The 12,198-nt window shown below is 59.2% G+C and overlaps 1 protein-coding gene across 1 annotated transcript in view; it reads left to right on the top strand.

Annotated features, from left to right (window-relative positions):
• CYHR1 (cysteine and histidine rich 1) overlaps positions 1–11,744 on the top strand; it is a 14,813-nt gene extending 3,069 nt beyond the window's left edge. The window contains exons 3-5 of the mRNA XM_002922065.3: positions 8,224–8,462; positions 9,214–9,425; positions 10,979–11,744. Coding sequence (XP_002922111.1) covers positions 8,224–8,462; positions 9,214–9,425; positions 10,979–11,370 — 843 coding nt within the window. The 3' untranslated portion in view covers positions 11,371–11,744. The remainder of the gene's footprint in view (positions 1–8,223; positions 8,463–9,213; positions 9,426–10,978) is intronic.
• The last annotated feature ends 454 nt before the right edge of the window (positions 11,745–12,198 follow it).

The raw sequence follows: 12,198 nt of genomic DNA, 5'->3' as shown, positions 1-12,198 counted from the left end.
TTTGAGCTCCGGGGCCCAGTAGTCGGGACTCCTGGCGTCTGTCTGTTCGTAGGCTCTTCATTCTTCTTCTCTCAGGACTTTATACTCATAACGAGTTTCTTGTTCTGACTTCCCTTGTTTCTCCATTCGACTCTTATCTTTCCGTTGCTTTATTTTTCAGCCTTCCCCGCTGCCCCCATCTCAACACTCCCCAGCCCACCCTCTCAAGTTCACCCCCAAGAAAGCTGGTGACAGATGCCCCCCCCACTCCTCAGAGTCTACTCCGCCATTCTTGAGCTCCCTGGAGTCGGAGACCCTGGTGTTTCCTCTTCACTCAAGACCTTCTCTATTCTTTTAGCAGCCACACCCCCGAAAGCTGTCTTCAAGCTTCTCTTGTATATCTTCTGTCTTCCAATTGAAAGAATTCTCTTTTCCTTTCATTTTGGAAGAACATTGAAGGGATGGGATCATCTTTTTCCCTCCTCTCTCCCTTCCCTTCATTCCTGGTCTGGATGAACCACCTTCAAAGCCCCAGCCTGGGTCCCTTCTCTATTCCCAGCCTGACCTCATGCTGTGCTTTCCAGACACGCTATGCCCTAAGTTAGACTCCCACCCCATCCCACCTTACCCACACTAGGCCTGGCTTCTTAGGCTACCAGCACTCCAGGAAGTGTGTCCACCCCCCCTTTTCCCATGTGAGGATCCAGAATGGTGGCTGGACTCCGTGCTTAGCCAGCCACAGCCATCAGAGAGGGTCCTTGGCCCAGGTGGGTCTTACATGTGCAGCACGTAGCAGCAGGGGCCATGCTCTGGCCCAAGTCAATTTACTGTGTGCCTTCTTTGTTTGCCGGTTTCTCTCCACCTGGACACCTCCTCCCACCTCTGACTTTGATACCCCTTCTTCCCAGAACCCCTTTGAGGAATGGAACAGGTTCTTTATCACCTTTCTTTGCGCTTACAGGAGCTGGTCATAGCTGATGGGGCCTTGTTTTCCTGCTATTACTGAAACTGGTGGCCATGGGTGAGAGGGCCATTTTTGTAGTGAGCAGCGCGAGGCTAATCTGGGTTGCCATTTCCCCAGCCTCTAGATCACCAGGTCCTTTCCTGCTTTGGCATGAGGTAGCTTAGGAGGACCCTGATGTGCCCAGGTTACAGAGAGGAAAGAGAAGGCATTGGCAGGGAAGTGGGTTGAGTTCTCTGGGTGGAGGGTATTGGCTCTCCGCCTATCCTGGAGAGAGGCCCTAGCTCAGGAATACCGCAGGTCTTCTGACCCAGCTGGGGGACTGCTTCCCATAGCCCCTCAGCCTTGGAGGTACGTCAGGAGTTGTGCCCTCTCCAGCCCCTTTTTCCCTTGCCCGTGACCTTTTGATTCTCTCAGGTGGAAGAATTCTTCCTTCCTTGGGTCTTAAATGAGAGCCCCAAAAAGCTAAGCCTCCCATGGGTGGGGGGAGGGTCCCAGGGGAATTTGGGGGTCTCCCGTCCTGTGAGTGGGCTAGACCTGGACCTGGCATGATGGCATGATAACAGGCCGCATGGTGCTGCCTCCTGGTCCACTCAGCACAGAGCCAAAGCTCTGCCTCTGACCACAGCCACTGTGATGGGGCCTGTGAGCCTGGCTGGTTCAAACCGGCCCACACTGTGCTGCAGCTGAGCTCTGCCCTGGGCGGGCTGGAGGCAGTCAGCTAAGCAGCTGTGACAGCCCTGACCTGTGGTTCTCCCCATGGCCTGGAAACAGGCTTGCTAAGCAAGGAGAGCCCATGATGCTAAGCTGTAGGCTATGGTACTGGCCCCCCGCTCCACCTCTATTCTTCCCAAGTGACAGCCGGGCCTTGGTAGGGAGTTGTTCCCTCTCATCTCTGGAGGCCTGGAGAAAGCTCTAGAACATGTGATCAGTAGCAGAGCCTTTGACTCTAAAAAGGTTGACTAGAGTCCTTCCACGGGTCACCACTTGGCTTCTTCGGCTACTGGAAGCCATGCCATGGGTGGGGGGCACACCTGGCTTGGATGTGTAGCAGTGCCGGTGAGGGGCCCGAGTGATGAACCAGAGGAAGGAGGGAAGGCTTCTTGGTGGCTCCCTGCTGCATACAACCCTGGATGGGAACATTGAGGGTAGTGGTTGGGATGGGCCTGGAGACCTGGGCCATTGCCTGGTTGCATCTGAGCGGGGTTTACTCCCAGGAGGATTTGGTCATGAATGGCTTAGGCCCTACACATGTTGTCTCAAAACAGGCAGGCCCACAGCTTCCTGTGTGTCCCTGGTTGGGGCCCACTACTGGCCATTACCTCTTGGCCTGGGCTCAGCCTCTCCATTTCTGAGGGCCTTCTTTGGTGAGCCATGTTGACCGGCCATTTCTGGTGGGCTGCTTTCAGGCATGTGATGTGTTCGTTCTGTTCCTGCCAGCAACATTTCTCCTGACCTCACCAGGACACATGGCTTGGAGCAGGCACCAGCCATGCTGTGTGTCTGGGGATTGTCTCAGATGGTTCCCAGCTCTGGGGTGAGGAGAATAGCCAGTGGCCACGGTGAGCCCTGTGCGCTGTGCCTGGCTGAGTCTGTGAGGGACAGCTCCATGGGCCTCTGGAGTTGGCTGAGTGTATGATAACTTGATAGCTTGCCCTGTGGCCACCAGACCCCACCTCCATGCCACCAGGGGAGCCGTGGTGGTGGCCATAGATCACCTTCTGCAGACTTATCCACCTGTTCCTGAGTCTGAGCCCCTGGCTCCACACAGCTGGCTCTCCCACACATCTAGCACATCTGGGCTGGGAAACTTGCTTTGGTGTAAGAGCAAGGCATTCATGCAAATGGTTTTCGCCATGGCCTACTTTAAGTTAGGTCAGGTCAGGGTCAGAGTGGGTACAGCGGGTGCTGGCTTTGATGTTCTTTGTGCGGGTGTTGGGTGTGTCCTTGGGGACTGGCCTGACAGGGTATGGGGCCACTTTCTAGAGTCCCAGGCAGCCACTGGGGTAGGCACAGGGACAGTGGGGGGAGCAGGAGGGCTAGAGTTGGAGCAGGGTGTCTGCTGCAGATGCAGAACTGTGGCACCAGGGCGGTGTGACCTGCCCCCTGCGTGTGTGAGTGCCTTCTCTGGGGGAGACACAGCCTTGGTGGTACCTGGAGCATTACAACTACAGCCTGATCTTCTTCCCAGGCTCTCCCAGCCTTTCACACAAGGCCCAATGTGTTCTCCGTACGATACACCTGGTAGGACTCTGCTGACATCAGCTGAGGCCCTGAGCTGTGGACCAGCGTCTGGAGGGAGGGGCCACATAGCTCCCCCACCCCTCTCCACATTCTCAGCCAGAAAAGTTCCCCATTCGGGAAGGAGTAGTGAGGGGGTTGTCAGAGAATGTGGCCCCCAGCTGGCTTTCTGGCCTGCCACTCCTGGCCTCAGACCTGGGCCTGCCAGCAGCACACCCCCCTCCTCCAGCTTGTTGCTCCTATGTCCCTTCTGCCTGCATACCCTCTCCCCACTCCTGCTTCTCTTCTAGGGCCCCACAGAGGCAGTGGCCCCTGGCTGTGGCCATCCTCTCTCCCTGCTACAGGATGCTTGTCCTCACTTGACGGGGGTACCTGCCAGTTTCTGCCCTGTGGGAGGGCTGGGTATGTCTTGCTGGGCCTCTCACCCCTAAGGTTTCCTCTCTCTCTCAGGACTCAGCTCAGGCCCTGGCACAAGGAAACCGGCTACTTGACTGGCAGTCACATTGGTAAAAGGCCTAGGAAGCAGGGGTGGGCCCATCTTTGCCCAGGCCCCAGCCAGTGTGGTCACAGGCCTTGGGGAGCCCCCAGTGGTTGTCAGCATGCCTGGTGCTGCAGGCTCTGTTCTAAATGATGTTTAGGGAATCCCCCATGGGGCTGCCCACCCAGCTGGCCTGGGATCCTCTTGCCTAGCTCCTGGCTCAGGCTTTGAGGTAAGAAAGGTGGCAGAATAGAGCTACGGAGATGTATCTGCTTAGGTATCCAGAACAAGAGCATAAAGAGGAGAAAGTTTCTGAACTTTGGCTACTTGAGAAGCTGTATGTTTTTTTGGTGGTTACTTGTCATTTGAGTTGCCTTTCGATCTGGATTATCTACATTCTGAACAAGAACCTGGCTATGGGAATGACTGGTTCCCATCCGTGTCCTAGCTCTTGAGGTGTGATATCAGGAGCTATTGGTCCAGGACTTCAAACCCGAAACCTACAGTGTTAGAGTGTTAGAGTCCTGGCTTTACCCAAAACAGCTGGGTTTCTTGGACACAGTGAGGTCTCTTAGATGCCTTGAATAAAGAGATTGAGGAGACCTCAGGCCAAACATCGGGGACATGGGGCGCCCTGCAGCCCTGATGAGCATGGTGAGGGGTTCCTCCAGCTGGGCTGAGCAGCAGTTTTGGGGTTAATCCCCTTAGCTGTGCTTTAGAGGGCGGGCTGCTCACATGGGCCTAGGTGCCAAGCCTTCCTGGAGCCCCCAGTATTTGAGGGGACCATGCACTCCAGGCTTAAAAGAGAGCCTCAAAAGCCTATTGACCAAGGCTGTTTTCCAGGAGTTGGGGGGGGGGATCATTTTCTATGGCCCTTTTACAGCCCAAGGCCTGAGGTCAGGGCTCCTCATGAGTCTGGATGGAACATTTAGCTCCCCCTTAGCCCCGGGGCGGGGGGGAAGCTGGCTTGGGTGCACTGAGTTCCTGGTGGCCGGGTGGAGGGAGGGGTTGCTGGGTGGTGTCCTGAGAGGACACATACAAATGCCCTTTCCTGGGCTATTTGTAGAGGGGCTTGGAGGATATTGCTGTGGCTTGGGTGGGGTTGGGGACTCCGGGGGTGAGGGAGGGGCTTTTGCTGAAATCACATGCCTGTGCCAGGAGTCCCTTCTAAGGCTCTGCAGGTGGGGGCCATGTGAGGGGCTGGCCAGGCTCTGCTGTGTGATGGCCATGGTGGGTGTTTATTCTGTTCCTGTCATGTGCTGGGGGCTGAGCCATGCTGTCTAGGTGTCTCATCCCATCTCTCTAGCACATGATGAGGCCAGTCCTGTCTTTGTCACTCTCTGTGCCTGAGGAAAGTGAGGCCCAGGGAAGAAAGCAACAAGCCCAGGGTCATGCTCCTGGTGACCTGTGGGCTAGAGTTTAAGCCAGCATCTGTCCTGGGAAGGCCTACAATGTTCTGAATTGGGGTGCTCCTCTTCCTGCCCCTCCTACCAGCAGGATTTTCCTGGCAGCCTGGGTGGGCGCTGCCGGAGCTGCTTCTTGGGGTACCCAGGCTCTTGGGGCCTTGGCTGTAGCATGTTGAGTGGGGCATTCTGGCCTTCCCTAGCCGTCCATCAGAGGCTTGCCGTGCAGCTGGCGTTGTACAGAGTCGTCTGGGAACGAGGTTCTGGCTGGGCAAGTCAGGGTAGGTACAGTCCAGCCCCGCCGCTGAGGAGGCTAAGTCTGCGTTACCAATTGGCCAGGCCTGCATGTGGAGTCGGGGGTCTTGCTTGGAAGGTCAAGGAGGACCTGGATGGGGGGAGGGCTCTGGAGCATGGTGATCTACCCTGCTGTGTGGGCTGGGTGTCAGCCGGGCCCAGACCAGCCACCTGGTTTTTACCCACGAACATCCCTTGGGTAACTGGTGAGGTGCTGGCTGCATGTAGACGTCAGCTTGTCCCTTGGCTGGGCCAGCAGCACCCTGCAGCGTCTTGCTGGCTCAGTCTTCCGGCTCACAACTGAGCTGTTGGGGCCTGAGGGGCAACCCAGAGGAGAGCAAAAGTCAGTACTGCTTCTCCATGGTGTCCTGTCACCTAAGCCTGTGTTGCATCTGAAGGCTCCAGGAGGAAGTGGGTGCGAGCTAGCCTGGGAGCTTGGATATTCCTGCAGCCCACAGGCGCTAGAAGAGACCTGTTGGGAGGGGTGTGCAGGTCACCCCTCTGCACCAGAGCAGTGGACTTCCAGGGCAGTGCTGGGAGGTAGGCGTCATATACTTGGCAACCTCGGTGTTCCTCGGGAGCCCTTAGAACTCCATCCAAGTCTCTCACCCTCAACCCCACACCCTGGCTGGGCCACCTTGAGAGAGAAGAGAAGCCAGGTGGGTTCTGTTGCTGTTCTCAGGCAAGTGATGGCTGCAGAGCTGGGCCCTGCCCAGGCAGCCTCTCACCAGAAGGCATCGAGAACTAGAGTCTGTGGTGTGGGGCCCCCAGGCCTTGGGGGTCTCATAGTTGGCATCCTGCAGGCCCTGGAAGCGAAGGGTCTTGGTGTCCAACCAGGCTTCCTCATTGGAGGTGCCAGGCAGTGGTTGTCCTTCCCTTCCAAAGGGCACCCTGAAGTTTCCTCCTCCCATGAATAAGTAGCTAGGTGAGCGGGAGCACCGTCCCTTTATGCCTCTGCAAACTCCAACAGTCTTCTCTCAGGGACTGTGGTTTGGTGAAGCCAGGCCTCTGCCGGGCTCAGGCCCTTGGCGGGGGCTGTGATTAAACACGTGCCCTGGGCCCTTGGTCTCTGCCTCCCACCGGGTGGAAGGGGCCTATGGTGTCTGTGTCCCCTGCCCTCCCCTTCACTCACTGCGTCTCTGGCTTCATCAGCCCCTGAGGGTGGACAGGATAGACTGCTTTTCCAGCCTGTTCCTCCTGTGAGCAGGCCTCAGCTCATCCCAGCTGGGATTCCCCACCCCCAGCCAGCCCATGTGTCCAAGGCTGGCACTGGCCCACCCCTGCCAGGCCCTTTTCCTCCAAACCTGAGCCCAGCCAGCTCCCCTTCTTCATCTTGCACATTTTAATTTTTGGCCTTAGAAATTGAGATTTTTAGTACAGATAATCTGTGGTGTTTATGTGGACATGGATTCTGTGAATGAGGCCTTTGTCCCCAGCCCTCCCACCTGCACTGGCCCTCAGCATGTAAGTCCCATCACTCACTAGCCCCCAGGCCCAGCACAGAGGTGCCAAGAGCTCCCTCAGCCTCCCACCAGCTCCTCAGCTCAGGGTGCGCAGACCCCTGAAATGATGGGATGGCAAGTGGTGTCGACCGAGGATCCCACGTGTGTGGGTGTGGTCAAGCCTCTACTGCGCTGCAGCCCCCCCGCCCCCCGAGAAATGCCTTGGACCTCAAGGGAAGCTTGTGGCCCAGTAGCTTTCTGGAGGTTTGCCACAGCTGGTGAGCCCAGGCCAGCTGCTGGCAGGCTTATGATAGCGCCATCTGCCCGTTCATTCTCAGTTGGCTGGGGGAGAGTCTCCAAGTGGAAATCCGGCGACCCTCAGCAGAACCCCCAGCTGCCCCCCCACAGCATTCCCTAACCTCTCCCCCTGCAGGTATTGACCAGCCAGGGCCAGGCCTGGGGAGCTGTGTCTGCCCCGAGGGGATGCTCAGCTCAAGTCTGCCCTTGTATCTCTTGGTTTCTCTGTGGGTCTCTCCTACCCCTGGAGGGCCAGGCCCACAGCCTGTGGAGTTCTCTGGATGGCACCAGTGGGCACTCAGGACGTATGTGTGGAACCAGAGACCCAAGACGAGTTGAGCTGGCAGCCGGCTGTCCACATGCACAAGGACTCCTCGCAGGGGGGCAGGTTGCCGACAGGCAGTGTTTGGGCCTCACATCTGCATGTTCAGAGGAAGGGGACCTACCTCCTACTGACCCAAGTCAGCAGTTTGTCCTGCCTGTAGCCCCCGTTCTCCTCCAGGCACGTGCTGTGCCCACACACCCTTTTCCCAGGCCAGCGAGGCCTCCCCACCCGCCACAGCTCTGTGCCACTAGCTTTTAGGAAGGTCCCTGCAGGACGCCAGCCTCGCTGGGTGGGTGGCAGCTGCCTTCACACCTGCGCTGGCCAAGGAGGGCTGCAGTGGAGGGGCCAGGCCCCTAGCCCCCAGCGCAGGGGAGCAGTGTCCACTGCTACTCAGCACCTGCTGGCTAAGTGCTGCTGCCGTGCCCGGACGAGAGTCTGTTTTTCTGTAGGTGTCCCAAAATCAGGGCCTCTAGGACCCCTGAGACAGTCCCTGGCCCCTGGGACGGGAAAAAGCTCCAAGCCCCCGTGCGGCCAAAACCCCCTCACCACTAGTGGACCTGCCTCAGTGGAGCTCTGTAACCTCTGCGAGCCACAAAAGGGCCACCGTTGAGTCACCTGCCTCTCCACAGGAACCCCACTGGCCGTGTGTTTGCTGTGTTCCAGGAGGAAGGGCCGCTCCTCCTGAGTAGGGGCTGTTTGCTTCTGCTCGCCAGCAGGCCCTTCTGCAGCTGGAGCCGGCAGGGCAGGCCGGTGCGTGCACGTCCTGCAGGTCTGTGAGCTCATCTCCCTCTCCTTCTTCGCAGTGTACTAACGGTCACTTGATGTGCGCTGGCTGTTTTATCCACCTACTAGCAGATGCCCGGCTGAAGGAGGAGCAGGCCACATGCCCCAACTGTCGTTGCGAGATCAGTAAGAGCCTCTGCTGCCGCAACCTGGCTGTGGAGAAGGCCGTGAGCGAGCTGCCCTCCGAGTGTGGCTTCTGCCTGCGCCAGTTTCCCCGCTCCCTCCTGGAGAGGCACCAGAAAGAGGAGTGCCAGGACAGGTAACCTCCTGGGCCGGCCTGCCCACCGGAGGCTTAGCCACAGCGTGGGGCCCAGGATGGGGCCGGAGGCCACCCTGGTGCAGGCGAGGCCCCAGCATGGGGGATGTTCCAGTCTTTGTTGCCCTGGCTCTGGGGTTGCCCAGAACAACCTGGAGGGAATGGGCCAGGGTGAAGCTGCTCAGGGCCCAGGCCCTGGAGGGGAGCAGGGTGGGCCCCACGGAGGGCAGCGGGCTGTGATCTGGACCCAATGGCTGTTTGGACGTCACCCTGGCTCTCCAGGGCTCTCTGGCTGCATGGGGGCCTCTCCGAGGCTCTCTGTCCTTGGTGTCCTTGGGCTCAGGAGAGCATGGCCAGCTCTGGGAGCTCAGCGTGAAGCTTCACGGGCACCCCTACCCAGTCCCTGCTGGCTGACGCTGCTGTCTGCCAGTGGGCTCAGGCCAGCGAGCCTCACGTAGAGCAAAGCTACGTAGGGTCCAACACCAAGGTCAGTGGCCACTGTTGCCAAGCAAGAGAGTCCTCCCAGCAAAGGGTGTAGGTGGCATGTGTATTCACAGCTGTCACCTGCTCCTTTTCTCTTGGCTTCTCACACACACACTGACCCCTTCCTGGGGGCCGGTGCACGGTGACTATGTCCTTCAAGGGGTAATTTGTATGAGCAGGGCCGGGCAGAGGCCCACCTCTGGAGGACCACTGGGCAGAGCCGCCTCGCACAGGGCGCAGGCCGTGACCACGGTGCTCACCTTCTCCCCAGGGTGACCCAGTGCAAATACAAGCGCATCGGCTGCCCGTGGCATGGCCCCTTCCACGAGCTGACGGTGCATGAGGCTGCATGTGCCCACCCGACCAAGACGGGCAATGAGCTGATGGAGATCCTCGACGAGATGGACCAGAGCCACCGCAAGGAAATGCAACTGTACAACAGCATCTTCAGCCTGCTCAGCTTCGAGAAGATCGGCTACACAGGTGAGGCGCCCCGCCGCCCACTGCATGCCGCACAGGCCGGGGGTGGGCGGCTGGAAGCCTGGGGAGCAGTGGGCACAGGCCATGCTGGGTGGCCAGGCTCTGGACAAGCTTTTGGTGAATGGGGACAAGACGTGCCAGAGGCCATACAGGGGAGGGGCCGGAGCAGGACCCGGGGGCACCTGCATGGCTCTCAGAGGCTCTCTCACCTGTCTTCCCTGCCCTGGCCCTGCCACCCTAACAAGGTGGCATCCTACTGCGTGGGGCTGCACAGCCCTTGGGACAGTCAGTGTCTAAGCAGAAGGTGGGTGTGTCTTGGTGGGCCCGGCAGCTAGGGGCCTGCCCTGCGGAGCCAAAGGCAAGAAGAGTATTCAGCACATCCGGTCCTGCCTGCAGGCAGTTACTGCAGTGGCCACGGGTCTCCTGAGGCCATCAAGAAGATTCTCAGGGGCGGGGCTCCTGAATGAGCTGAGGGTGCTCAGCTCAAAATGCAGAGCTGGGAGTGGACGCCCAGGGACGGGCAGGCTGGACCACGCTCAGGCCCACTGGATCTCATGGGCTCTCCTGGCCACTGCCACTGCTTTTGGACATGCTGGGGAGCAGGAACCAGGCCAGGGCCTGGTCCAGATACAGAGAACAGCAAGAAGCACCTGCTGACACTGGGGCCACTCAGGGAGACTACGGCCCTCTACTGCTCAGCCCACACCAGGCAGCCGGCTCAGAGCATCAAGGGCGGTCACAGGCAACCAGTCACGCCATGCTGCCTGGACTAGGCCTGGCTAGGTGTGGGCCTGCACGGGCCTGAGAGGCGAAGGGCCCGGCAGCCTCAGCCGCAGAAGGTCATGGCCCCTGGTTAGTTGCAGCCTCAGCTGCCCTGGTGGGCACCATGGCACAGACAGTCCAGGCCAGGCCTTGTGGGTCTGGGCGGGCCGAGGCATCATGATTGTGGCGGTGGCTGGGCAGGGATCCCCGTCCACACAGGAAGGACTGGCCGCCTCCGTGGAGGGACTCGTGGGCCATGGGCCCCGGGCTGTGCTGAGAGAACTGTGACAGCACAGGAGCCCAGCACTGGGCCACACGCCAGCGCTCTGCCTTGCGCCCCATGCAGGCTCATGTGCCACGTGCCTGCCCGCCCGCCGGCTCTTCTGGCAGCTCTGTACCGGAACCAATAAAGTGCACTTGTTCTCAGAACGCATCCTGTCTGTGTGTCTGCTTACCCACGCCCCGGGGGGGTCTCCCTCTGCCCGGGCTGGGCCCTGGGGGAGGCAAAGGGGGAGGCCAGCGAGGGTCGGCCGCTCACTTCTTTCAGCCTCTGGACTCCCTGCAGCTAATGCGTGTTACTTCTGTTTGTAGTTGTTTCCCCCAAGCTTGTGTGCGCCTCCATTTGCCATAATTGCGTTTGATTTGCCTTGTGACAAGTAGAGCACGCTGTGTCCTCCTGGTAAGTTGCCTTCCTCCCTGGCTGAGCCTTTATCCTCGCTCGGCCTTTGGAAGGCGCCGCCACGGGCCCCGCCCACACTGACTGCCGGCTCTTCCCGGCCTGTCTGTCTCCACAGAGGTCCAGTTCCGGCCGTACCGCACGGACGACTTCATCACGCGCCTGTACTACGAGACGCCAAGGTTCACGGTGCTGAACCAGACGTGGGTCCTGAAGGCGCGTGTGAACGACTCAGAACGTAACCCCAACCTGTCGTGCAAGCGCACGCTCTCCTTCCAGCTCCTGCTCAAGAGCAAGGTCACGGCGCCCCTGGAGTGCTCCTTCCTGCTGCTCAAGGGCCCGTATGATGACGTGAAGATCAGCCCCGTCATCTACCACTTCGTCTTCACCAACGAGAGCAACGAGACGGACTATGTGCCGCTGCCCATCGTCGACTCCGTAGAGTGCAACAAGCTGCTAGCCGCCAAGAACATCAATCTGCGGCTCTTCCTGTTCCAGATACAGAAGTAGGCGGCGCCGCTGTGCTGCCCACGCCTGCCCGGCCGCGGCTTCACAGTGCTATCCGACCGTTTTAGCAGAGGAGGAGAAGGAACAAATGAGAACATGGGGGAAGTCTGCATGCGTGTGCGAAGGTGTGAGCGCTCACACCTCGCCCTCTGCCCCGCCTCCCCCATCCCGGCACCGGAGGCTGGGCCACCTGCAGAGGAGACGGTGGCTCAGGGACACAATGGGGCTAAGCCCAGTGGCCATGCCCTGGCCCCCGATGGCGCAGTGAGGCGCACCGTCTGCTCTGGGCCGTGCCCGACCCCTGGGCCGGGCTCAGGGAGCACGCTGACTTCAGACGGCAAATTTGATTGCAATTAAAAAGGCACCCTTGTTTCCTACTTTCTGTTTTGTTTGAGGGAAAGGCGTAGCTGCGATTGGACATTGGGGGAGCTTTGGTTTGGCCTGGGGGTCAGAGCCCAAAGGTCCTTGTTACTACACCTCCACGTACACCCCCCACCAGAGACTTGGAGGCATTGACCCCTCTGTCACAGGCCAGCACAGGGGAGCAGCCGGAGCTGGGGTATTGCAGCGGCCCCAGCGCACCCCCCCCCAACCCCACCAGCTGCTCCAGAGAGGCAGAACTTGGCCAGCTGGGCTCAGCAGATGCTTCGGAATGCAGGGTGAAATTCTGTCTCTTCCTCGGAAAAAAAATTAAACTCTTCACAGGCTCTTCTATAAGTTATGAAATTTAGCAAGAGGGAATCTATTTTCTATATTCAGCCTTGAGGGCACAGCATCCCCAGTCTGTGAGGGAAGCGGTGGGGGCTGCTGGTGATAAGCTAGCCTAGCTGG

This window comes from Ailuropoda melanoleuca, chromosome 9, assembly GCF_002007445.2.
Source record: "Ailuropoda melanoleuca isolate Jingjing chromosome 9, ASM200744v2, whole genome shotgun sequence".
NCBI classification, from domain to species: domain Eukaryota; kingdom Metazoa; phylum Chordata; class Mammalia; order Carnivora; family Ursidae; genus Ailuropoda; species Ailuropoda melanoleuca.
This window is presented reverse-complemented; position numbering and strand designations above follow the sequence as displayed.